Source organism: Anas acuta, chromosome 14 (assembly GCF_963932015.1).
Source record: "Anas acuta chromosome 14, bAnaAcu1.1, whole genome shotgun sequence".
In the NCBI taxonomy this organism is placed as follows: Eukaryota; Metazoa; Chordata; class Aves; order Anseriformes; family Anatidae; genus Anas; species Anas acuta.
Genome location: NC_088992.1, coordinates 4,623,750 through 4,650,630, shown reverse-complemented (window position 1 = coordinate 4,650,630; position 26,881 = coordinate 4,623,750). Strand labels below are relative to the sequence as shown.

Here is a 26,881-nt window from a genome sequence, read left to right as displayed (position 1 = left end):
TTGATTTGCATTGCTGAAGTCATGGTTCACTGAGCAGCTAGTAAACTTTTTTTTTTTTTCCATCTGAAAAAGATGATAAATAAAAGAATTGTTAAGTTGGTAATGCAGAAAGCAGCTGGCTGTTCATTTGTCAGCTAATAGTGCTATGCACTGTGATTTGTAGTGTTACCTTATCAGGACTGGAAATGGGATTGTGGTGTGACAAGGGAACACAATATCTGTGACATGTAAACTATAGCGTGGAACCTCTGTCCCAACCCAGTCTTTGAATAATAAGGTGACTGTGAAAGGATTTCTTCCACCCACCCCAGACAGATACAGCATGAAAGTGTGACTGTACAAATGCAGTTTAATTTCTGACACTAAGTGGGCTGACCAAAGTGCCTGTACTTCAGAGAGAAGTAATTGTTGCCCAAATCAAAAGGTTGATTGATTTGAAATACATGCTTTTTCAAATTCTATGTTGTGATTAAAATATTTTTATTTTTTTCTAGATTATAATAATGAAGATGAATTTGGAAGAAAATTGAGGTTCCTCTTGCAGCAGCTTCCACCTGTTAATTACAGTTTGTTAAAGTTTCTGTGTAAATTTTTAGCCAATGTAGCATCACATCATGAAGAAATTTGGTCAGCAAGTTCTTTGGCTGCAGTCTTTGGCCCAGATGTTTTTCAGTAAGTTGATTATAAAGGTTTATATAGTGTTTTTATGTGCATTTGACAATGTAAATTTGTAGTCTAGAGTCTTTCCTAGTCCTTGAGTAACAGCAGCACGTATGCAGTTGCTTTGGGCAACATTCTTTCTGTGTCTTTCCCCAGCACCATATTACAATTTTTTGCTTGGATTTGAACCACAGCTTGTATTGGAAGCCACAGATTTGATTGTTGTGTTAGTGTACACCGAGGTTCAATTTCTTTTTTTTTTTTTTTTTTTAATTTTTTCAGCAAAACATTTTAGGAAGGAAGCCATTGAAGTGCAAGTATATAGTGGGGTTTCCTTTTTACAGGCAAATAATTAAATTGTAAACATTCCTCATGAACAGTTAACTGACTAAATAGGTGTTACTTCACCGCTTATAAATCTTAATACTAGTTTATATTTAAAATACACAGTAGTGTGAAGGTGTGCTTAAAATTATGTGTTCAGAATGGAATAGGGATAATGTGAAGTGTAGCCCTTAGTCATGGAAGCCATTTTCAGTTTTGGGGTGAATTGGCTGGATTTTGATTTTTAAACTAAAACAGTGTTGAATTCTTCAGCATTTACACAGATGTGGAGGATCTGAAAGAACAAGAAATAGTTAGCAGAATAATGGCGGGACTTCTGGAGAACTACTATGAATTCTTTGAAAATGAAGAGGAAGATTTTTCATCTACTAATGATTTAAGCTCAATAACTGAGCAGGTAAGAACATTTTAATTGGCAATTGTTTATCCCTTAAGTATCTGTCACATCAATTTATGTGTATGAAAGGTACATAGCAATAGTTTTTTAATGTCTTTTGGTAGTTTCATGCAAACTGACAAAAACTAGTATTTCTTTAAATGCATTTTCTTAACATGGATCTACTTCCTACCAAGCAACAATTCTGCAAGCGTATCCATGCCATATAGGAAAATATTTATGAATTAAACCAACAATAACATCCTACCCAATATGGATATATGTGCTATATATGAACAGTATAGCTTTTTAATTACCTTTCAGGAGTGGAGAACTTTTTAAGTGAAAGCAGAACCCCCCCCCCCGTTGTTGGTCTTGGTCAGTAGTATGGGTAGAAAGAAACATGCAGGGTCTTGCACTCCACTTAATTGCCGGTATCAGTGGTGGTTCTCTATACTAAAATTTTGGAGTGGTGTTTCTGATTCTAAGACTACAAAATATTTTGATATTAGTGGGGAAAAGTTTTGGAATCACAGAAACAAAATTGAGTAGAAGATAAATGTTCTGGATCTTAGTATTCAAGCATCAGGTTGCCAGATTCACCTGTTCATGGTACTGATGGTATCCATTATCACCATTTTGCTTTCTTCGCAACAAATTTAACTTTGTAGGGTAAAATACTATGTCATGCTGAGGAAAATAGTCTATTAGGAGGGAAATGAAAATGTGGTGTCATGATACAGCCTTCTTCAAGCATGGCAAATATTTTGCATTGTAACAAGACGTATAAATGATAATACACGAAAGCTCATCTAATCAAAGCCAGGTTCCAGGATTGTTAATGAAATCCTGGATCAAACCGTTGCTCAGAAATGTGAAAAACTATAAACCTAATTTTTTCTTGTTCAGTTACCTTAAAATGGTGTATTTTCTTTAAAGAGAAAAAAAGGAAAAAGAATGAGTGACTTTCAGTTGTTAAGTAAGGTGATAGGAAATGCTGAGTTTTTAAACCCTCACTATCCCACAAAGCCCTCTTCCAGCAAGACGGGTAAGGCAAGTACTAGTGCAGCTGGTTGCTTCCTCTTTGCTGCAGCAGATATCTCACCCGTTGGTCTGGACTGCCAAGCGTGGGCAGCAAGTTCTGGATCGAGCAGCGTCTGCTCTGCTAGCTCTTCAAGTGGATTGCTGCAACTTTGCAATGTTTGATCTCCCTTCAACTCTTAGCAAGAGCCTGTCGGGCACTGAGAGCTGACATTGTCCTGCTGCATTCAGGAAGCTGTTAAATACAGCTGAGCTGGATTTAACTTCTGCAACCCAAGGCTGAGAACTGTTGCCTTAGGTTACGATGACTGTTCTTTACAGTTAGCTGGTCTGTGCTGTCATGTTTTAAAATTACTGACTTATCTCTGATTCATTACATACTTTGGCAAAACTGCTTCCCAAACAGTGCGTGTGTGTGGTGTGGTTGTGTGGGTTTTGTTGTTGTTTTGTGCTTTTTTTTTTTTTTTTTTTTTTTTAAATTTTGAGGTCTGGCAGGGTGTCCCTATAATTTCATGGTGTCTCCACCAGATGTCAACAGTGCACTTCTGTTGGGTCCTGCTCCCCGCGGGACTGGTGAGAGGAGTTCTGGGGTGGTGTTGCAGCGTAGAAGGGTTCCTGTCCATACAGGACACAGCCTTGCTTGAAGCTAACTGTGTGGGTGGGCTTCCACATGCTTCACTGCTACATCCTCTTGCAATTGCAGAAGAAAATCAGGGGTAAATAAATCACTCCTCCTGAATGTAGTGCAATATAACATACCACACCCCTTAAAAAAACAAACAAACAAACCAAACCAAAAAAACACCCTTCTCTGTTGTCTTTATAATCTTAAACTTTGCTTAAGTTTCAGTTTTCTTAGTTCAGTGGTTTTTGTTTTATACTCACATGGCAGATTTTATAAAGCCTGTTTTCTGTGGACTGTTACTGATACTTTGATTTTTTTTGGATAATGAGGGGTTGGGAGGTCAATAATCAAAGAGGGATTCGTATGAAACAAGTAAAATCACTTTGTGTTTACCTGTTTGCTTTAGACATAGTGGCTTTTTTTTTTTTTTTTTTTAAAAAAAAAAAGCATCTGAATTAATTTGTCATTTGACCATATTGTTTTAGTTTCTCAAGTGACTTTGTTTTGCTGCTTCAGTAAAAACATCCTCTGCATTTGGAAACTGAGAAACAAAAATAGACAATGGCTTCACAGAAGGAATTCTCAATACTCTTGCTCTTGCATTTGCCATCATAAATATTCATTTACTACTTCAAAGTTTGGGTTTTTGGATTTCTGTACTGGCTTCCATAAAAGGGTTTGAAAATGCTTCTTACATACAAATAAGAGGAAAATATCAGTCCCTGTTTTTGGGTAGAGGAAGAAAGGTTCTGTGCCACATGACTTATGTGTGGCCAGGGTTTTGTTGTTTCTTGATTCTGCTTGTATTCATTTACTGCATAAAGGTACTTCTCTATTTTTTGTCTAACATTTCAAGTGGGTTATGTAGCTGCTTTTTTTTTTTTTTTTTTAGGGCGTAGAGTGTATGTTTTTCATAAAAGAGGCATAGTGTTCCTGATATTTCTGAAATTGAAGATTTTTCTCCTTTTATAAACACGATTTTTTATATCTCTCATGTTCTTACAATTCTTTGGACCTCTTAAAAGAGCTTTACCAGCCATTAACAGTGAATAAATCTTTGTACAGATAAATGATCTCTTAGAAGAGGAGGAGGATGTAAAGCTTGAGCAGTCAGAAGAGCTTCCAGAAGATGGCACAGAGAAACCTGTTGAAAGGCCAGCTGTGGTGCATCTAGATATGACAGGGAGTACCTCAGATTCCAGGAGTGTTACAGCATCAACAAGGTAACATTTCTCTGTTTTGGAGTTTGGGTTTAAAATACGGCACGTAGTTTGTTGTGTGTGAGAGTGAAGCTGTCAGACTTCTGTTTGTGGACACTGAAATGCACCTCAAAAGCTTACGAAGTAGGTGCAGTTCTTGTGGTGAACTGTGGAATAAAATAACTGTTCACAAATTCAGTAGAAGGCCTGTAGAAGTCAGATTGGATTAACTATGATGATTTACGTGGAGAAAGGGGGAAAAAAGGCCGTATTTAGTGAAATTGTGAAGTGGTATTTAAACAATAAATATAATAAATACAATAAAAACAATAAAAAAGATCCTGTAGATACAAACCCTTCTGTGCCGTCTTTCCACCATTCCCTTTCTTCCTATTCCCTTCCAATAAGAAATATGAGGGTTATTTCTTGTCACATGCTAGTGGGCATAAGTGTCCTTACACGACCCTAATTCATTCCTAAATCCATGAAGTTTTGTTTATCCAGTTCAGTTTTTTTCTTTTTAATGCTCGGTTTTGTCAAGTGATAAATGAAAGTGCTTTCTTATTTTACTGTTGTACACAGAATCTATTGCATAAACAATTCTAATGAAGTCTCTGTAGGTGTGATTACTTTCTGAAAATATTCTAGAAAGAAGAATCACCAGGGTCGAAGGGGATCAAGATATGACCACTAGGACTGTGTTTGTGAAGAGCTAATAGTGACTGTTAACGATTTTAGCTTGGAATTTAGGGGAATAAGGTTCTGGAATGGCCCTATCAGTAGGAGTAATGCAGAGGAAATTTTGAGGAAATTAAAGGTGGCATTTTGAGAGGTTAAATGAGATTTCATAGAAGGGGTTGCTTGCAACTGCAGAAAATTTGATTTGAGGATCCAGAAAATCTTCTTAATTTGAATTGAAAAGAAGACTCTGGATGCCCTGTTCAAATACAGCGTTATACATGTAAAAGTTGACTATTTCATACATTTGTAAAACACTTGAGTATTCTTTTTGAGTTCATTTAAACCCTGCTAGCTAAATTTAACTCAGGGTTCATGTTTCTTTGTTATATCAATATGAGTGACATGACTAACCCTTATGCACAAGCTGAGGTTTAATTTAACTGGTTTTTAGAAGAATGCATAGAAAGGCAAGGTCTCACATTATCTAAATGGGTGTAACTACTGCTGAAGCTGGGAGACCTGTACTACCTGCTGAAGAGCCCGACTCTGGAAAGGGCTGTGTTTGGCTAGGCTGTGCTGGTAAAGAGCTGTGAGCAAGTTTGGGAGCTGCAAAGTCTAATACAGGCAGGAGTATTAGAGTGGGAGTGAACTTTTAATTAAGGTATCCTCATTAAAGCTGATGCATAAACTTAAAATTGTACTTGTCTGAGAGCTTAATTGTGCTTGCTTGTAATACACAGGTTCATATTTTATTTGCTTGTAGTACACAGTTTTTTTTTGGTTTGCTTTACTTGTACTTAGAGTTGACATTTTATGAATGGAATTTGACTTTTTCCCTTACGCAGCACGTATTTCAGTATGGGCGTGTAGCAACTTGTTGGGAAGGGTGAGGAGGAATCTGTAAAAGAAGAGCAACTAAATGCAGCCAAATGCAGGGAGATTCGGGAGTAGGTGTAGTGCCTAAGACTGATGGGTCTTAAGATGGCATGGATTTCAGGTTGAAATCTGTTTAGTTGCTTTGCTTCACACTTCTGCTTTGTTGCAGGAATTTGTAAAATGTAAAATAATGAAAAAAACATACTTCTGTTTTGTAACTAAAATCATACTTTAATTATATCCTTGGCAGTAAGGCAGCTGCTCAATTTTAGCTTGACTTGAATTCAAACAAACAAAAAACCTTCCTTAAATTGGAATTCAGCAGAAGTTCATTGTTCCAGTTGAAGTTTTTAAGCAATTCTACTGTTTATAGTTCCTTTGTGGAATGTGCAAATGCAGCAGTAGTGACAAACTCAACACGTATAAAAGTTTAAATTTGGTAGCCTGAAGAGAAAATAATTTTACATGATGTTTAGGGTTAATTAAAAATTAATAGGCATTAATTATGTTTGGCATTTTGCATAATTTGTGGGGAAGGATAAGGAAGAATACTATAGAAGAAGAAAGACGATTTTGACTGTAAAACTAGAATAATTGCACTAAACATTACAAATAACAATAATTACAGGCTGAATGAAGTATGCTTTATTAAACTTCTAACTACTGTGAATAGTGTAAATACTTTTGGAAATGTAAAACTTTTCAGTATTCCTTTAATGGCTTTTTTTGCATTTTATTTCCTTGATTTTAAAAATAAACAAACTAATGTTAATGTGGATTTATTGGGATGCTTGTCTTTGCCTAGGGCCTGAAGCAGTTTGTAAAGGAAAGAGAAGGAAGTCTTGAGCAATTGTGAGAGTCATGTTGAACCAGTTCTCTTGCTATTACCGGGCTTTGAGAACCAAGGATATGTATGTCTTTGGTCTCTTTATGGAAAGAAAGAAAAGACTGAGGTTGTGTCCATCATGTTACTGATGGATGACTTTGATTCATCTGATAGGGCATATGACCCTCCATTTAGCTACCTGAACTATAACTTAAAATTTTGCTCACTACCTTTTTTTCTTTCCTCATTCTTGCTAAACTGTGTGGCCTTCCTGCACTGCGTGGGGCTATTTTGACTTTGAGTGTGAGAGGTGAGGTGAGAATACGGACGATCATTAATGCAGTTTGATTTAGTGACTGTTTGTGAAGGATATTTAAAATAAACCTGTTGAGTGATCTTTCAGTCTGTTACGCAGCCAGGGAGCATTTCTTGCACGAGCTGACATTGTGTATGTGAAGGAACCGTGTTCTCTCTTATCAGGAGCCTTTTCAGCATGGCTCTGTCAGTTTTACTCTCCTGACTCTGTAGAAAAGAATTACCGACTCAGCATTGCAGCTGACTTTAAGATGTGCTGTTGTAGTAATCGCTTTAGAGTCCTTATCTGTCAGTATTCTGATTTTTTTTTTTTCTCACTCACAGCTCTTTGTCAAATAGTATTTGCTTTACTTTTCACATTCATCTCAAATATTGTCAGTCACAAGCCTAAAATAAAACTCCCTGATGTGTTCTTTGGGCATTTCAGAATCGTATGCAATACAAGGTGAGATATGGAAGTAAGCTCGGTGAGCAGTTTGCTTTTATCCCCCTGTAATAAACTCAATGACAAGTGTGAGCTCCTTGCTCCTTGTGGGGTATATTATCCATTTTTTGTCTTAATTAGCTTGGGCAGTGAGAGAGACAAGATAACAGTTTCAAAGTAACACGACTTCCCTATAGCAAGGCTAACCAACTATAACAAGTGCTTGAATTACCAGAAAATATATAATTGCTTTTGCTTAGCTCTCTTTTCAACATCCAAATACTTGTCCCTGTTTCCATCCTGGAAAATCTGCGAACAACATGTTCGAAAAGCTTTCAAGTGTTGATTGGGCAGCTTATTGTCAGGAGTGACCTCATGTTGCAGTCTATTTCTATTTAGACTGCAGGGTTTAGTGCAGCACTCCAGAAGTGCTGTCTGACACGCAGCCACTGGAGCCGAGCAAGCAGCATGCATAACCAGCAGCCACCATCCCACTTTGCTGTTTCTCAAATGAAGCATTTTTACATGAAGTGCTCATTTGGGATAGCAAAAATAATCAGAATGGCTTGTAAAGTTCTGCTGCACAGGTAAATATACGAAAGAAAAATGATGCTTTGATAGGAAATAAGACTTTTTAACTTAAAAATGACATGAGATTAATGTCTTTTGGGGATATCATGAAATGAAATACTGTCACAATTGCTTTTCTTTTTAATGAGAAATACGGATTAGTGTACAGCCAGTAAATTAGCAAGAAAAAACTTTGAAATGTTTTATCTACTTAATGTCGTTTTCTATCTCAGGATATTTACCGGGACTTCTTATGGGTAGGGAGAAGGTGCAAAAGGGATTCTCAGGAGTGGGTTAGCATTATGAAACAAAGATGTTTACCTTTTTGTGTCTTGCTGTGTCATGCTGCGTTAAGACTGTGTAGCAGTATAAATTACAGCTTTTAAATAAGTATTCTGGAACTGTGGTGTGTCGGTTCGGAAGTTGTAATGTTTTCACCTAGGAGCGATTGACACGTTTCTTTCAAAAAGTGCTTAATTGCTAAAGTGATTAGTGGAAGACGTAAGATATTCTTTGCGTAGTAAGAGGATTGTTCGGGCTTTGGAATAGTGCTGACTTGTACACATCTTTTGCTGAGTACTTCTAATGCATCTGAAGGTGTTTACTAAAAGCATTGATGAACAGTCCTCTGCTGGGGGGCTGAAGGTTATGCAGTAAGATGGAAAATTTTTGTTGTGAATCGTATCTGGAATCTTTTGGATTCTTTGGAGATGAGCTTGATTCTCCCCACTCTTGACACAGTTCCTCATTGTCTCAAGTGATAGAATAAAAGGATTCCAGGCCATCAGTTTCCTATAAATAGTGTTTGTACTTGTGTCCTTGACTGATATTTTTTTTTTTTGCTCTCTTTTACATCTAGTGTTGCAGTGCTCTGTGCTCTGATTGCCTCTCTTTTTCCCCCAATTTGTCCTAGGAATAACTGTTTGAATAGTAAACTGGTTTTAATGTATACAATTACAAAGTACAACTTTCTGAAAGTAACCAAGCATTTTTACAATGTGGCTCTTGTAGAACTCATTAAAAAATCAAGACCAGATACTTAAAATTACATTTTTCTTGTTTTGAAATCTCATTATTTTTAATCTGAGATTCTTGCTCATACTTCTGTCTAATCTTGTTCATGGGGCTGATCTTATTGACAGCTTTGTCTCTTTGTTTTTCTATTTCAAGTAGTGTCAAAGCAAAAGTTGTTTATCAGAAGACTTTAGCACTTTGCACAAGTAGTAGGGCTCTGCAGAACTTCTAATTGCAGATACATCAGTGACAAAAGTTGAGGTACACAACTCAGGATATTTACCCCTATTTCTGGGTTTGAAAGGAAGCAGAAATGCTGTTACATTCAGACTCACTCAGGTGATCCAGCACCTTTGAAATTAGTGGTTACAAGATCTAGCTTCTACAACAGGTATTCAGTTTTTCCAAAGCTACACGGCAGTGTCTGTTGTGGAATAGGACTTTAGAGGTGACTTTATTGTCACAGTGTTTGGAATAGATCTGTATTGTCTCCCCCTTGCCCTAAAAAACAAATGCCAGCATCTTAAAATGGGCTGGATTCTGACTTGTGTCCCTTAAAAATTCTGTGGGCACTGGCTTGGTTGTGATGGTGTTTAATACAGTGCACATCGCCATTAGCTACAAGATGCCTAAGAAAAAAAAGGGCATCATTATGTTCCAGTATTTTAACTACTTTCAATTAAACACTACCTGATAAGGAAAGTCCGTTATGGCTTGTTGCATCTATTTGAAAGAAGAAGAAACAGCAAGTCTGCTTCAGGTGATCTAATTATTTTACTTTTAGTGGTGAATATAAAACTACTAATACACTTGATAAGATCTAAACAAGGTACTCCTTGCTGTATTAATATTATTATTAGGTAAGCAGAGAGACTTCTAAATGATTTTTTGAGCACCAGCAGGGCTGTTATCAGCCAGAACCATCTTGCAGAAGTACCTGTTCGCTTCTCTAGTGAGGCTGCAGTATCCCTCTGCTCCTTTATATTTCTAGGTTTAATGTATTCATGAAAATCATTTTTAAAAACTACTTTGGCTGCCAACAGTATTGCTGTATGCTAAAGAGTAGATTAAAATATTGTTTTTCAGCTTTTTGAGCTTAGGTATAGATATAGGAAGGAAAAGCATTCGTTTACATCCCAAGTTGAAATGAAGTTTCTATTCATGTTTTCCTGAATGAGACATGTCAGTTGCAACTCACTGTCAGTTCCTGTGCGTTTTTCGTGTTATTTTGACATTAGCATATTTACCATCACTTTGGCTAAAACTTAAGTATTATGTTTACAATAGAGAATTTTGATCATGTTAATGGAAAATTGGAGAGGGAGAACATGTGCTTGAGTTAACTTGCGAGTTCCTTTTTTTTATTTCCTTCCTCAAGGGTTTAATATTCTAGACTGAAGTGTCTTGTGCTGGGAGATGCCTAAGTGCTTTACAAGTGGCTATACCATGTCTCAAAACCTCTCGAGAATACCTGCCTTGGACTTGAAATGTAATTGTCCTTGGAGAATGCTGCCGACCTTTTTAAACATTGCAGAATAAAATTACGCAGCAATCTGACAGGCACGGGAAAATCTCAGTGAATGTGCAACAGTGGAGGAAAGCAAAGTAATTTGGAACTTGCTTTAGGCAGCAAGGTTAAAATCTGCATTCTTAAGCAAGGTGTCAGGAAGTCTTTTGAGACTAAGTGATTAGTATTTCCCATGGGAAAGACCATACCTCTGAGAGCTTACAGCTTCATAATATCCTGAGTATTGGCTCTTGAGAGACAGAAACCTGCGATGCTACTTGTCTTATGATGGCATTCTTTTTTATTTAGGTGGAGAAATCTTAAGGGGGCTGCAAATTAGTGTTTGTTTTCCTACATATTTATTTTTATTGGCTTCACTAGATGTTTTAGTATTTTCTAAGTTGCTTTCTGTTGTCTTCAAGACTTTTATTTATTGTGGTGATTTTTTGCATTACACTAACTTGTTTCTTCTTTATTGCAGTGCTCATATCTCTCCCATAAGTATCTTGCCAGCCTCTGCAGAGTAAGTATGATGACAATGTAAAATTTGTGAATTGTTATTAGACATTGATATGTTGTCTTTCAAGAAAAAGAAATGCAGTAGGTTTGATGATTAGTTATGAGACATTCTAGTGTGAAATATTTCACTTATGGAACTTAATGCAGAAAAAAACCTAATGTGTGTCAGTGTTGTTGACTGCAAAAGTGTGAGAGCACAGTATGATAGAAGTGAGATTTGAAAATGCATCTGTTTTTGTGCTTAGATACTTCATAGGTGTATGACTCTAAAATTATAACAGGTTTCACAATGTAATTTTAGTACCACTTCTAGATGTTAACAGTGCAGTTCAGAGGAATTGCATATACAAATGTGGAGAAAAAATAAAACAATTTTACAGGCCTAATATTTTTTTTTGAATGTGATGCTTAAGAAGCACTCAACAGCCTACTGTATTTATTTATTTTTTAAAGACTGATGTTCATTTGACATACGTTTGGGTGTGCTCTGTGTCCCTCATCCATTACTTGTTCATTGTCTCCACTGCTTCTTGGATTTTGCCTTTCACAATTACAGCCCTGTTCAGGAGGTACTCCAGCCAGCTGTGCTGAAATGGTGCCTGCTCTGGGATTGACTCCAACCTGCCATAGACACAGGATTTTACTGTCACATACTTACAGTATTAAGCTTTAGAAAGTTTTGGATATGCTGGTGTGCAGTTTTTAGTTTGCTTACCATAGTCATTATAATGTGTTCGTTACTCTTAAAATACTCTTTACAGACTTCATAATACTTTCTGTGCAAGTCTTATTTAATACAGTAGGGGTTGGAACTAGATGATCTTTAAGGTCTCTTCCAACCTGAGCCATTCTATGAGTTTCAGTACTTGCCATTGTCTTTTTGGAATAGATGGTCTGCTTTTTTTTTTTTTCTTTCCTTGAAGCACTTGGCATCATCTGTTGTGTGTATGACTTGTTATTTTTACCTTTCTGCATAGCTGATCAATGCAACAGAGGGTTCTTAATATGTTTTTTTTGGTTTCTTTTTTTCCTTCTAGCATTTTAGAACGAACTATTAGAGCAGCTGTGGAACAGCACCTTTTCGACCTGCAGAGCAGCTTAGATAACGATCTTAAACATATACAGCAACATAGACTGGGCTGTAGCAATGAAGCAAAAAATCCCAGCGGGGATGAGGAAGGATCTAACAACCAGTAAGAGTTTTTGAATCTGTCCTAAATTGTGTGGGGTTATATATTTTAGCTTTTCCAAACCAAACTACCCCAGTCGACCTCAACCCAAAGCAAAAGCTATGACTTTTGCTCTTAACTTAAAAAATTCTTGCATTTTAAGTCAAATCAGCTTATATCAATTGTAAGTAATTGTAAGCTCTTGAAGCAAATACTTCGTTGGTCTTAAAATATAGCTATGAATATTGGAAATGAACCATATCTGCTTTGCTGCTGATTTCTGTGTGAGTAGCAGAAGAGCTTAATTATCACTTTATCTCACTTACATTACTCGTGACTCAGTTTTACCATGTAAAGAAGCTATGGATTGTGCTATTTCAGTTTCCTTACCATATCGTTCCACATCAACATAGCTATTGTATTACTCGGGTCAGCAGTGTCAACAAAACAGTTAACAGCAGGTAGAGTGAACACTGTAGGTCTGTTTGTGTAGGACTTCAGTCTTATTTGATTAGCTTTTATTATAAATTGTACTAGGTTATGGGTGTAGCAATTGCCAGGGCAGCACTGAGAAGCTGGTACCTTCTGGTGTTTATTGAGTATAAATAAATAATCATGAATAATTCCCAAACTCCAAAGGACTTTAGTATGTAAGATCCTTTGTGGCTCAGAGCCTGAAACATTGTGTAGTATTGAGAGACTGAAATGACATTTTCTAAATGTTCTGTCTCGACTGTTCATTAGGAGTCTTATCTGTGACGAGGGTTTGGGCTAAAGTTAGCAAATGATTGGAAAAGTAATAATCAGTGCTGATAAATGTCCAATTATAACTTGAGTTTCAGTGTTACAGATCTAATTTCTTTGAAGTGAATTATAAGTAAGTGGGTAAACACTGAAAGATCTCTTGTAGCTGAATTTCTTCAGTTACAGCATAAGCGCTTTTAAGTCTGGCTGGCCTCACATAAGCAAAAGCTAAAAGTACATCGCTGCAGGTTTGAAACCAATATACTCTTTTGGCATGGTGACTAGTTCAAATACTTCTGATCATCGTTCCATTGCGGATTAACTGTAATAGACGATACATGATAGTGTTCTTGAAAGAGGTCATCTGGGTTCTTTAAAGCAGTGCAGCCAACACACACTATGCACAAGGCAAATATACAGCTAAACGGACAACTAAAAAACACAGTAATCATGTGTAAATATCCTAGGAATAACAAAATGGCTGCAGAAATTAAAAAAAAAAATATTAAAGTTCCAAAGTATCATGTTTACTATCTAGACACCTGATAGAAGAGAAGCATTTTTAAAAGTAGTTTGGAGTTCTTTGCGAGAGGAGAAGGAAGGAAAAGAAGTCAAAGGCTTGTGATGAATTACAATATCATGTGGTAACTGGCATGCTGGCATATAAAGGGTATGTGGACAGACATACTTACGGTGTAAGTAGTTCTAATTTGGGAATACTGTTACAGGCCTTAACGCGAGTACTAGGAAGATAAAATGTTAGAAATAACAGGGTTTCTCAGTGAGGGGAACATCCTAATACTAGCTTTAAATGAGCTTGAGAGGAGTGAAGTCACAGCGAAGCAACTTCATTTAGTTGTGGTAGTTTCAGTACGTCATTGCATTCCTTAGGTCAGCATAGTGAGGGATCTATGCGTGACCCTTAATAGGAGAATCAGGGAAACAACTTTGTATATATCTATCACATACAGTTACAGAAAACCTCAGAAGTGTATATAAACTACATAACCAAATTTGACTACAACAGCTACAACAGGTGATTGAAATTCTGTGTATTGCCAGTATCTTTAGTCAGAATAATTTTATCAAGTAACATTTGATACTGTTAAAGGATTTTTTTTTTTCTGATAAAGGTTGAAGAACAGGCTGCTAAGTCTTTCTGTTTCTCTCTTTAGGAATGATGTTATTGAAGATAATGACTCTGGTAGCAGTGAGAACACAGGAGGCTGCTCTGAAGTATTGGTTAGCACAGATTTAGACAGCGAAGCTATGAAACAGGATACTGTAACAGAGGAAGAAGAAAGTGTTCAGGTGAGAGGAGGAGCTTCCTGTATGCACAAACTGTAAATTGCAGCAACTTGAGCAAAGTACTTCAGTGATCCGAGTCTTCCTAATAGCTCTGATGCAGCTTTATGTGATCCTGTTGCTTTGTGTACAGCAGAAAAGGCAATTAACTGCACACTTTGTAGACATGCAGAGAAATTTTTATGTACATTTGTGCAGCTTGTATGGACCCTGACTAAGGGGTTTTCTCTCCTTCACAGGTGCTGGCCCTTCCTTCTGCTCAGGTAAAGGTAAGTCAGTGCTATGCTTCCTGATACACTAGTTAGAATAGCATCAGTGTTAATAAAGGCTTTGTGAGGAGAAAAGGATCCAGAGCTATGACTGTAGTGTAGCCCACAGTTGCGCCTTTTGCTGCGTTAAACAGTGCAAAAACATTAGTATGAGAATTTTATAGGGAGAGAATGGTTTTATAACTGGCCTATTGAAAAGAAAAAAACTTCCATAAGAAGCTTGTTTCTCAGCCTTTTCTCACTGTTTCCACAGTTGTTTTCTGATGTAGGGATAGTTGTCCTGTTCTTCTCAACACATCTTTGTCTCCTGTTTACTTGAAAGAGGTTCTGGTACTTCTCCTTAAACCTACCTGTAAACCTATCTTTAGGTATTTGACTTCGCTGTGCTGTTAGCTTGTGCCCCTGCATCCTGGTACACATGCTAGGAGTTTTAAACATGTAGTGTTAAGCAAAAGAAAATGAAAGAAATTACAGTCAGACATCAGTCTCTCATTCAGGGTACTTTTATGTGAGCAGGCAATGCTGTAAAATACATCATTTAAAAACAAACAAAAAAACCATGAGAGTATACAGTTACCGCCACCTGTATCAAATGTTACATACGCAGCTGTTAAATAAGCAATTCTAATGAAGAAGTCAATTCTATACTTCCTCACTTACTTGAAAAACTTCTGTCATAAGAAGTTCTATAGATTTATATCCTATAAATTCAAATTTTACAGGATGTATTGATTGCCCAGATTATTTCTTTTTGCAGGAACTGTGCTGAAAGTACAGGGTAGAGTGGCATTTCTACCATCTGCATTTTTGGCCTGGCTGTTGGTTATCAGTCATCTTTTATTTGTAGTATGTTTTAAGCTTTTGGTCTTTTGACAAGGAAAACCTTCAAGAGTTGGGTTTATCATGCTAACTCCTAACACTTTACTTCCCCATTACTCCATATTTAAAATACATGCTGAGCTCCAGAAATCAAAACTCAAAAAATAAAAATGTAGATGGAGTCGACAAAAACTTTAAATTGGTCATTCTTCATTGCATTTTATGCAGTTCCAGTAAAAGAACAGCTGAGAAATGAGAATTATACTTCTTATGAGAATTATATTTCAGAAGTATGTTCACTTCTGAGTTAGAAATACCTTACCATGCTAAAAATATGAAGGGAGAACGTGATTCTTAAATGGTTGTGTATAAATGTGATTTTTGCTGATGGGCAAATAGGATTGTAGGAAACAAAAGGTGAACTTCTGTACACACAGGCTTTCCTTTGGGTCTGAAATGAAAACAGAAGCAGCTGCTTCTGCAACTACAGTAAATGTGCCCCTCTAGGGTGGAAATTATCTGCTGGAGTATGAAATGCCCTGTAATTAGAAATTGTTTTCCTGAATTGGAATTTGGCATGAGTGCTGAAATAACGTGAAGATGTGAAGAGTGGAGTTATGCCTGATAAGGGCAAATGTTACATAGCCCTGTAAAATTGTCAAATGTTATGTATACTTAAACTCAGAGTGACTCTCTTTATATTCTATTCAGACATTTTAAAGACCGTTTGGGAGACCTTAAAATCTGAAATCAAATGTAATCTGATATTCAAGAAGGATATGTTTTATAATTCAAATTACTTATATTCTCCCAAATAAGACACTTCTCAAGGAAAGCAGTTGCTGGGCTTTGGCTTTATCTAAGCCAAAAGACTACTTAAAGTAGTGTTCCTGTGCCAGCTTTTAGTGTACAGAATGGTTATGTAAATTCATCTGAACTTGTTTTGTGAGATGGTGTCGTGGAAATGCCAGCATTTCTCCATACCCTTCCAGTTCTGTTGTTGCTTTATTTAGTAACGAGGATTAGTAGTTCCTTTTAGAAAGTCTGTCAGACTTGTTTCGTTTCATAAATGATGAACCCAAGTCTTCATCTAACTCTGTTATCTTTGGGAGCAGGACTAGCATCACTCTAGTTACCCCCAAACTCATGCTATGACAACTTGTATTGGAAGTGTTGGTTTCTTAAAAACAAAACAGCACCAATAACTTTAAAACCTTAATCATGGTCCAAAGATGGAAGGTCACTGTTGGTCTAGTGAATAAGACGCCTGGTTACTGGCTTCACTTTAAATGTAAAAAATATTGCATGGTTAAATAGTATGATTTCCACCTATGCATAAAAACTTGTGATTTCTGTTCTTGAGGGCTTTTTTGTGGTGATTATGGAAATGTTTTCAGCTGAGAATGCCATTCTTAAATCTTTCTAAGCATGCTTTTTGCCAACAGGCTGCAGACGTATTATTGAAGCGATGTGATAAAGATGCAGAAGTTGATGGAGAAAATAATAGTGAAAGGTATGAATCTTTTATTTACCACAGAAATGGCAGAATGTATATTGTCAGATTTGAGAACATGTGTACCAAACTGGCAATTTGTGACAACAGGGTATATAGCACAAGGGCGGGGAAACTAAACATAAAATTTCTCTGAAAACAGAGGACAAGATGGAGTTACCTTTTTATGATGATAATAAAAAAGATGTGGAAGTTAATGTGGTTAAACTTAAGTACAAACCTATGATTTATATATATATATTTTTTGTAAAAAACCTGATGTTCTGGGCAAGAGAAATAGAAGAAAAAATGTTATTTAATTTTATTTTTTTTTGTAATCTGTATCACTCTTAATTATTTTGGAATTAATGCTGGTAATAGTGATTAGCCAGAAAATTGTACATTTGCAGTTTGAGTTCAGCACTGATTTAAGTTTTAGTTCAAGTTCAGTTTATTCAATTGTATCAAAGTACCTGTTCCCTGTTTGAGAATGAGCGTTTGAGCTGTTTTCATTTCTAGCTTAGTTCAAGTCTATTAATCCAGATGCACATGCTTCGGTTGGAAATAACAGAGCCAACCCTGTCCCCATCTGCTCCAGAATGAAGGAAACAAAAAAATGTAACGTTAGGTTCCCAGAATTTTAATGATCATTTTAAAGAAATATATTGCATATCTGCTAAAACTGGACTGCTGTATTTAAGAATGGAATGCATTTAAAGTGATAACCAGGTCTGTCTTGTTTTTAGGCAAAATAGTATTTTGGCTGGTGGCAATGATAGAGTATCTTCAGAGATGCTTCTGGTAAGTTTACAGTTTCATTTATATACAGATACACAACATCTTATAAACTTATTTTAAATGCAGATATTTTAAAAATAAATAAGTTTAGCTTTTACTAATTTGTTATGTTGGTTGGCCTGCCGCAAGATTTGCAAAATCCTTATCAGATCTCTTCACCTAGCTTCACAGAAACTTTTGGCAACACAGCAAGCTTATACTTACGCATCTTATATAAGGAATGTTTCATTATGCCAATACTTGACTAATGTTGGAGAGGATGGGGAGGGGGAGAAACTTGTTTGTGGAATATGGGGCCATCTTTACTTGAGTAAGGAAATAATTTTTTTTTCAGAATTTCCAGAAGTGTGGGAAATAGCCCTGAATAGTTACCTGTTTTTCAGTTGCTAAATAAGAATAAAATTGTTCTGTGTTATTTAAATACAGGATTCCAGTAGCAAGACTTGTGATCTTAATGCAAATACTGATTCAGAAGTGTCAGTGGATGGTGATGTTTATGTTTCTGAGGAAGCTCTGGGTGTCCAAATACCACGTCTAGATCTGAAGAATGCATCTGATGGTGACAAATGGGAAGGTAATTTTCATCCTTCAACTCACAATATAGTTAACTAGGAAAAATACATAAAAACACTTTTCAAAGTAGGAGAAGTGGCTTGACAACTAAATGCTTTTTTTTCTTTAGCTTGATATGAATAAAATCTTCCTATACATTTGATAAGGTTGGCCACGTCATAATATAAGGTCCCACCTTTTTTCAGAACTTTCTTAATTAAGTTGCAGAAAGGACCTTAAAAAACAGAAGAAAAAAATAGTTAAAAAGCAACTAAAGAAAGCAAAAAAGCCTAAGCTTCATACAAGAGCTTTTCTTTAATTAAAAAGGTGACATAGTGTTCCCATGACTGTCTCTTACCTGCGTGCTTATAAATGCTTTATCTGATGATATCATGCAGCTGATATTCATGTCGTATCATGTCTGTGATTTTTTTTTTCAATGCAAGCTATTGAAATTCTAATACTAGCTGTTTGACTTAAAATCACTAAGCTACTAAACACAGCCATTTATATTTGATTTAGTCTGAAAAGTATTGTTTGTTTTGTTTTAAACATCAGAAATGCCCAGTGTTGGTGTCCTTGTCACTGGACAACTTGAAACAGCCAGTTTTCAAGTAAAAGTTAGGTGCAGATGGGGATGATTTCTGTGCCCCTTTCCCTCTTTTTGAATCTTAGGAAAAGGGATAACGTAAGGAATAATATAAGGAATCCTTTCTGAGGCAAAACTGTATTTTTTGACAGTATTCTTTATGGCCTTCAGGTTTAGCAAGCCTCTGAACTTGTGACTTTATTGAACTTTGTTGCTCAAATGTGTGGAAATGCTTGTTTAAACTGTCCTTTTACTTGTGTAGAAACATAACTTCTCTGTACTCTAACAAGAGCAAAACACTCTAGTTGATACCTTCTTTTCAAAGTACTTGTCTTTTTACATGTTCCTTACATCCTATTTCTTCTGCCTGGTATTGATACTCTGAATCATCAACCTACACCTTACCAAAAAAGTATAAATAAATAAAAGCGTTAGTCTGTTAAAATGTTGTGAACCATCACCAACAGGATGACCCCACTCTACTTATTTCCAAGTTTTAAAGATTGCAAATACAAAGCAGTAGATTTAGGGTAGTTTAACTACACAAGGATTAGTTTTTACTTCCAACAGACTGTTGTAGTGGCAGCTATTCTTTGAGGTGCCTGTAAGTGTCATCATCAAACATTAATAACGCAGTAGTAACAAAAAGTGAATGAAATTACTTTGTGTTAGAAATATTAAAGTCAGTGAAGTATACCTCAAATGTATGTATTTAACAGCTCAGCATGTAGTTGCAGTGTGTCTGCACGTAAAGCTTTGTACTGAAGCTCAAATAATAATTAAAAATGCTGTTAAATTGTCAACTTCGGTGACATATTTACAAATGGATTCCCTCTATGAATCCGTACTTCATTTTTAACCCTTCTAAAAGTGGCATTTGCAATTTGGATTATTTATAGTTGTGAAATACTTGCCATGTGTTCTTGATGTTTATTTACATTAATTGTTTACTTGCACATTGTTTTGTTGCAGTTTCTATCTGTTTAATACATATTCTTAGAAAGTTTGTGGATTCCATTTTCATTATTTCTTTAAATATTTTCATGAAAGTTGCTTTGTTTTTGCTTATCCAACTTTATGAAATTTGAAGAGGATGTAACATACCTATATATACATTTATATTAAATGCCTTTCAGTAGTGAAATCATGGTATTGTACAAGACATGGTATTTCACTGTGAAGTTTTTCAGTTTGGGCTATTCTTCGGTCCTTTTTAGAATGGTTATTGGGGTCTCAGCCTTCCAAGGCATTGCAAGTCCTTGTGGTATTCCGTTTAAGTACTTGGCTTTGTAAAGAACTCTGTACTGGTCCAAATCTTCCATGATATTTGGATTATTAAATCTTGTTTGATGGCAATTTTAATGGCCTGTAACCAATAGAGCTGTTGAAAATGAGCATTAAATACTTGCTGCTTTAATAGGGAAAAATGCAGATCAGTTAATCTACTTTTCTGAATGTATTTTTCTGCATTTGTCCTGCTTTTTGGAAATTACTACCATCTTTTATTGACAAAGTGTGAGCAAAACTATATTTAGAACTTATCTTTTGTGAACATGAAGATGCGTGAGACTCTTACGAAATTTCAGTCTTTACGATTCCTGTGGCAGTTCTTTGTAAACCTTTTCAGTAAGCAGTTCAAATTTGCTAAGGACTGAACATCCTTAAGTGCCATTGAAATTGCTTGGAAGTCGAGGGTGCTCAGCACCTGGCCCATAATATGGGATTTTTTTCCCTGGTACTGTATCTTCCTGCTTTACATGTTATGTATGGTTTGTTCTGACTGTGCTGTGTGTTCACTTTAGTATTTTTGCCATTCTTTTTCATTTTATTAGCGCCATGCCCTATCACTTTCCCCCTCATTGATTTCAAAACAATGCATCTGCAGAGAGAAGGGGAGGGTAAGTATGGTTCGCCATACGTTCAGTTATCTGCCTTTTGATAGTTTATGGTTTGCTTTCTAACTAACCCTTCACCTGCTGTCCCTTATCTTGGGAATGTTCTGATTTGCAAGTTTTTTTTGTTCCTTCCTCCTCTACCTCCCTCTTCCCTACCTCCCCCCCTCCTCCCAAAGGTCTCCTTCATGTATCTTGTACTGTGCAAACAGGCAAGGTTCTAGCTTGAAAAACAAAACAAAAACCGCACAACCAGCACCACCAAAACAAAACAACCCCCCCATAATACTTAGTAAATGTCCACTGGAAAGCAGGTACAAGGGTTACTGTTTTTTTTTTTTTTTTTTAATATTACTTTGTGGGTTTTATTGTTGTTCTGCACACTTCGAACCCAGTTTTCAAAATTTGTATTTGGACTGTGGAAAATATAGGCAAAGTTCTGAAAGGGAAGGGGGTGAGTTTTAAACTAAAGTGTTTGGAAGGCTCTGCCAGTTTTTTGTTAGATGGCAAGAAAACCATAGTTGAGAATTGTATGGAATGTTAGCAAGTAACTTTTCAGATGGGTTAAAAAAAATTGTTTTGGAGTCCCCTGCCTGAGAAAAAATCACCTTCCACAAATTAAGAAATCTCTTTTTCTTAGTGCTGTCAAGATGGATTTAAACTATATATATTAAAAAAAAGAAAACAACAAACAAAACCAACTGCCCCCCCAACCCAACAAACAACACTTCTTAAAAAAGACTAAATGAATGAGTACTGTAGGCTTCTCTTGCTCAAAATCAAGAGGACAATCTTTCAAAGCATATGTGTAAGGTATGAAATTTAAATTCCACATCAATATGTTGCAACAGACAGTAAATATATTCTTTTAACTTCAGATTTCTGATGATAATGCTTTTACGCTGTTGATTTTTTCAGAAATGCATACTTGTAAGAAACACTTTGAAAAAGGGATCCTAGTGTGCATACTTCATTTCAGTACATATTTATTTCAGTTGTTATATGACAGAATTTGTAGCTTTCTGATGTATTTCACTGTTTTTATTCACTTTGTGTATGACACCACATCCTTTATAGCATACAAGACTAAGCTTTGGGTACACATTTTTGTTTCCTTTTGACTCTAGTTTGTAATTCTGTTAACAGACAAGTACCATTTTGTTTCCTTTTTTTATCTTATAGATCCATTTCCCGCTTTCAAATCTTGGCAGGAAGACAGTGAATCTGGAGAAGCTCAGCTTTCCCCACAGGCTGGAAGAATGACAAATCATCCATTGGAAGAGGACTGTCACCCAATATTGTCACATCGTAGTTTGGATTTTGGGCAAAGCCAGCGTTTTTTACATGATCCAGAAACGCTAGATTCTTCATCCAAAGCACTTTCTTTTGTTAGGTATTGTATTTTAATGCAACTCGCATGGTGTTGGGACAGGAGATGTTACTTCCAGTATGAAAATTCAGCTGATTAAGAACCTCATGGTTTTCATGGTATGATGAATTAATTGAAGACCATTTGGTGGTTCTGCATAGGCAGGGACTGCCAGAGCGGGTCAGAGCAGAGGTTCTTCTGGGACAGTACCATCTCTCCCAAAGGGGCCACCGGCAGGTGCTGAGGGAAAGACTGTAAAAATAGGACAAGCCTACAGAGCTTTCCCTGGCGTTTAGTCAGGGCTTCTGGCAGCCTACTGTAATGGCACTTCCTGGGCTGAAGATATAGATGTTAGTTATATACTTTTTTTTTACCAGTCCTTACTGGATTGTTGATCTATGATTTTATGGAAGTTTATCCTTTTTTCAGTAGCATGAGTATTTATCTTCATGTTGCATAATTTCAGCTTTGTTTCACATATCCACTTCCAGTAAAGAGCCAAGTTACACATGTCCTTGCAACAAAAACATGCAGCAATAATCTGAGAAGATTCTTCACTTGGGCTGTGGAAAACCTTCATCCAGAAGGGTTATAGGAAAGAATCAACTGTTAGAGGGAGAGGTGTGGGACAGCAGTACAGTATAGACAGAGGGTTCTTAATGAAGGTCCTCTCTTGCGGATTTAGAGGAGCAAGCCCATTTAACCCAGTGGATGAAAGCTGAGTTGTAATTAAGCTGCAAGTTATTTGTGTGTTGCTGGAGAGCATTGATTTTGGAGATCCTCCAAAAATTGTATATGACCTGTGGTCTGTGCTGTATAATACTACTGTGAAAAGCGGTTTGAGAAAAATCTCCTTGCTTGTTAGGGAAGAAATAACCCCATAAAAATAAAATAAATAAATAAATTGGAGCATGAAAGACCAAATTTATAATCTCTAATTTTCCATTGACAAACTGATACAAAAAAATACTTTTCAGTGTTCCCCAGCTAGCAGCAGAAGATGGTCGATGAGTACGGCTAAAATGATGCAGAAGGCTGACCTGCAGAAAAGTGCTGATGATAATAGCTGTTCTCATTCTGAAACTAATAAGGATTGACAGTAGTGGATTATTAGATTAGTGCATCTAATATCTCGAGTTACGTAGATGCTACTAGCTGTGTTGAGAGATCTTTCAGGCTCCTTGTATAATACATGTACTAGAAAATTCTTATGGTTAGTCTTGAAATGAAAACAGTTTTCACAAGGAGCAAACATCAAGGGGCTGAACAAGTGCAAAACGTGATTCAAAACTGGAATCACATACTGCAGAAATGTACTAGTAAATCAAACAGATTAGATGATGGAGATTATTCTTAGTATTTTTAAGATAAACATCTAGTAGTTTATCTAAGACAGATAAGTGAAGCTGTCTAATTACCAAGAATTCTTCAGTGGGTGCTTCTAGACTAGGCTACATTCTTTGCCAGGTATTTCAGGAAGTACTGATAATCTAGGTAATTTAGATAAACTAAAGTGCTGTCAGTTACATTGTCATTAAAACAGTTCAGATCTTGTTTGGTGGCTAAAATGCTTATTACACATGAATTTCAAACGCTGTTTTTCACCAAAGAGCTGTTTCTGTTAGGGGTATAACTGAAACTAGAGAGGAGAAAATAATACATCATGTTTGAAGGCAGTGGATGATAGCATTTGGATTCAGTAAGTAAACATCTCTGACTGAAAACCTGAAAAGAATGAATTATGAACTGGAGGAAAAAATACAGAAATTAGTCACCTGCTACTCAAATATACAGTTGTTTGCACTGGTTCAATTATTTTAAATGACATTTTAAAATGTTTTTAATACAGAACACGAAGAGCATCCTTCAGCTCAAAAGATGACAAAAGGGAAGACAAGACGCCTTATCAGCTTGTCAAGAAATTACAGAAAAAAATAAAGCAATTTGAAGAACAATTTGAAAAAGAGAAAAACAGTAAGGTAAGTTGCCACTTCTTTTATTCAGGACAAATGACTGCACAGTAGAGTTACTGCTTGTATTTCATCACTGAGCAACTGAGTTCACAAATGAGAATTATCTTGTTATATGCTGCTGTTTACAAAAGTGAACTGAACAACAGCAATGCTAGAAAACATGCCATAATGCCTGAGCCCAGAGAAGGGCAGTGACATTTGATCTGACTGAAGGGATATACGATGAGACATAGAGACAAAAGTGTCTTTACTACTCTGGTTCAACCTCTGATATTTTGTTTCAGCCTTATTTTCACAAGTGTTGTTCATTAAATTGGCATTGAGATCTTACCAAGTTCTAAGAGTGGCATCCATGTTACTAGTCACCTTTGCTGCCAAAAATACTGCCAAATCTTGTATGAAATGTTTATGAACAAGCTTTAATGTGCTTGTCTACATAAAACTTTGTTTGTATTATTTTTCAGCCCTCCTATAGTGATATTGCAGCCAATCCTAAAGTTTTAAAATGGATGACTGACCTTACCAAATTAAGAAAGCAAATAAAAGGTAAGGGATGCTATACTTTTGGTTTTGTACAAACACAAATTATCTCTGTGACTGAAATAGAAGTGCTAAGTCATTCAGTAGAATTTCCCAGGACAGTAAAAATCTTTAATTTCTAGATTCTGACTTATTTTATTGCAGAAGCAAAATCAAATTATTCTTTTGGCTTTGTTTTTAGAAGAGAAACTTTGCCCATGCAAACTTCTGTGTTTCTTGGTTTGCAGTTAAACCAACTGAGGGACTTAAGTTCTTTAAACCTTTGGATTAAATATTTTTTCCTATTTTCAGATGCAAAGCAGAAGAGCTCAGATGGAGAATTCATACCTCAAACACGTCCACGGAGTAACACTCTTCCAAAAAGTTTTGGTTCTTCTCTTGACCAAGAGGATGAAGAAAATGGAGATGAGATGCGTGTTGTGCAGAAAGAGAAGAAGCCCACCAAGGAAGCTACACTAGAACTCATTTTGAAAAGATTAAAGGAAAAACGAGTTGAAAGATGTTTGCCAGAAGATATAAAGGTAAACATAAAGGTTACGGTTTGGCCATTTCTAAGAAAATAAGGGAGGGAGAAAGAGTATGGTCAGATAGTTTAGATATTGTTTCATCAACAAAAAGATGCCTTTATTAGCAGCACTTTCCCAAGCCTTCCAATTTCAGACTCTGTAGGGGAATTATCAAGATGAACCACATTTTCCTTGCTCAGTCTTTCTTAAAATATTTACAAGTACTTACTGACAATATTGGACACATTTGAATGGATTAAGATGGGACATTATGCTGTTAAGTAAGCTAAGTTTGGCGAAGGCACCTGTATTGCTGATGCCACTTGTAGAACAACTGTTGAAGTGGCTTTTTTTTTTTTTTTTTTTTGATTAACATGAACTATTCTTCTGACAGAAAATGACAAAGGACCACTTGGTAGAAGAGAAAACATCCCTTCAGAAAAGTCTCCTGTATTATGAAAGTCAACATGGACGGCCGGTAATACTTGGTTTACTTCATCAAGCTATGCACTTAATAACAGTAATTCTTGTGCAGGAGTAATACCAGAATTTAATGGTGCTTTTTTCCCAAACACAAAGTTATCTGACAGTTTCCATGTTGCCATCAGAGGAAATTACTGCACTGACTTCTGGAAGTTAGAATGCAGGTGTTGATTTGTTACCTAGGCCCTTTTCTGCAGATCAGTAGGTTTTTGTATTTTGCAGTGATTGGTATAGTTTGGTGCAATGCTTGTTGATTAAAGATTTCTCTTTGTTTCACTAAATAATGGCACTATTGAATTTCCAGGAAAATTCCTGAAAAGTTGTTCTGGATTACACAAAACTAAAAATGCTGAGGCACTTTTTTTCTAAAGTATGTGACATGTACTTTATATAATTGGCGATATGGAAGTTAGAGGAGGTGACCAGCAATTAGTGCCTAAAGTTCTGGGTTTTGAATCATGGGCAGTGATCAGCATCACTAGTCCTTTCCAGTTACTATTCTATTAAGATCTTTCCAGTTACTATTCTATTAGCCTTCTGGACTTGGCGTACTAACTTCATAATCATTACCACCATATATGTATCTGAACAAAACCTTCAGTGCTGAAAACCAAGGAAGAATAATGGTATTAGTGATATTGGCACTGGATTTGGAATCACCTTAGAAAATGCCAGTAAATGCTGATGATAATCTTCAAGATTTACTATGTTTGTAAACATAGCGGCCAAGAATTAAGAGTGAAATCAGGTATCAGATAAAATCTCTCTATAATTTCATCTTTTTTTCCCCTTTCACTTCTGTAGAGTCACCATCATTGCTAGTTACACAGTTTTCTGTGGTTCTTGGTCCCTTTTTTCTACAGGTCTTTAGAGGGTCTGTTTCTCTTTAAGCTCCCCTAACTTTTAGGAAGTCTTAACTCTATATTTTTCAGGAAGAAGTTTAAACTGAGAAAAGAGATGGGGAGGGGAGGGAAAGGGAGAAAGCACCTTCTAATTTCCTTTCTCTCCATAAATCCCATTTCATACACACAGTTTTAAACTAGTTTTATGTTCCTAATTGGAATTTGTGGCCTGGCACGAGAAGCATACCACTTTGTGTTTGCTTGTATATTACTGAGTGACTGGTATAATTAATTCTGTGGTTTCTCTGCCTTTAGGTTACTAGAGAAGAAAGACATATTGTGAAGCCACTTTATGACAGATACAGACTTGTAAAACAAATGTTAACTAGAGCAAGCATTACTCCTATTCTTGTGAGTAAAACATGCTATTTATGTTTTTCCACTTTTCAAGTGTTAGTCTGGCTTTAGAAAAGCTAGGAATACTGTTCCATAAAACACATCTTTCTTTTGGAAGATAGAAGGTGATGTCATTGTATTTGAGGCATTTGATTTACTGCTGAG

General features: G+C 36.2%; 1 protein-coding gene across 8 annotated transcripts in view; it reads left to right on the top strand.

Moving 5' to 3' along the window:
* The window catches only part of FAM13B (family with sequence similarity 13 member B), a 46,522-nt gene that overhangs the window by 13,256 nt on the left and 6,385 nt on the right, over positions 1-26,881 (top strand). For 5 of the 8 annotated variants that reach the window (XM_068698412.1, XM_068698415.1, XM_068698414.1 and 2 more), the window contains exons 5-21: positions 495-672; positions 1,258-1,402; positions 4,113-4,270; positions 10,941-10,982; positions 12,016-12,171; positions 14,067-14,202; positions 14,436-14,465; positions 16,730-16,797; positions 17,523-17,577; positions 18,001-18,148; positions 20,548-20,613; positions 21,790-22,000; positions 23,826-23,955; positions 24,414-24,495; positions 24,781-25,010; positions 25,390-25,473; positions 26,636-26,731. In XM_068698412.1, the coding sequence (XP_068554513.1) occupies positions 495-672; positions 1,258-1,402; positions 4,113-4,270; positions 10,941-10,982; positions 12,016-12,171; positions 14,067-14,202; positions 14,436-14,465; positions 16,730-16,797; positions 17,523-17,577; positions 18,001-18,148; positions 20,548-20,613; positions 21,790-22,000; positions 23,826-23,955; positions 24,414-24,495; positions 24,781-25,010; positions 25,390-25,473; positions 26,636-26,731 (2,015 nt within the window). The remainder of the gene's footprint in view (positions 1-494; positions 673-1,257; positions 1,403-4,112; positions 4,271-10,940; positions 10,983-12,015; positions 12,172-14,066; positions 14,203-14,435; positions 14,466-16,729; positions 16,798-17,522; positions 17,578-18,000; positions 18,149-20,547; positions 20,614-21,789; positions 22,001-23,825; positions 23,956-24,413; positions 24,496-24,780; positions 25,011-25,389; positions 25,474-26,635; positions 26,732-26,881) is intronic. The other 3 variants (XM_068698418.1, XM_068698419.1, XM_068698420.1) reach the window with 3 other exon arrangements.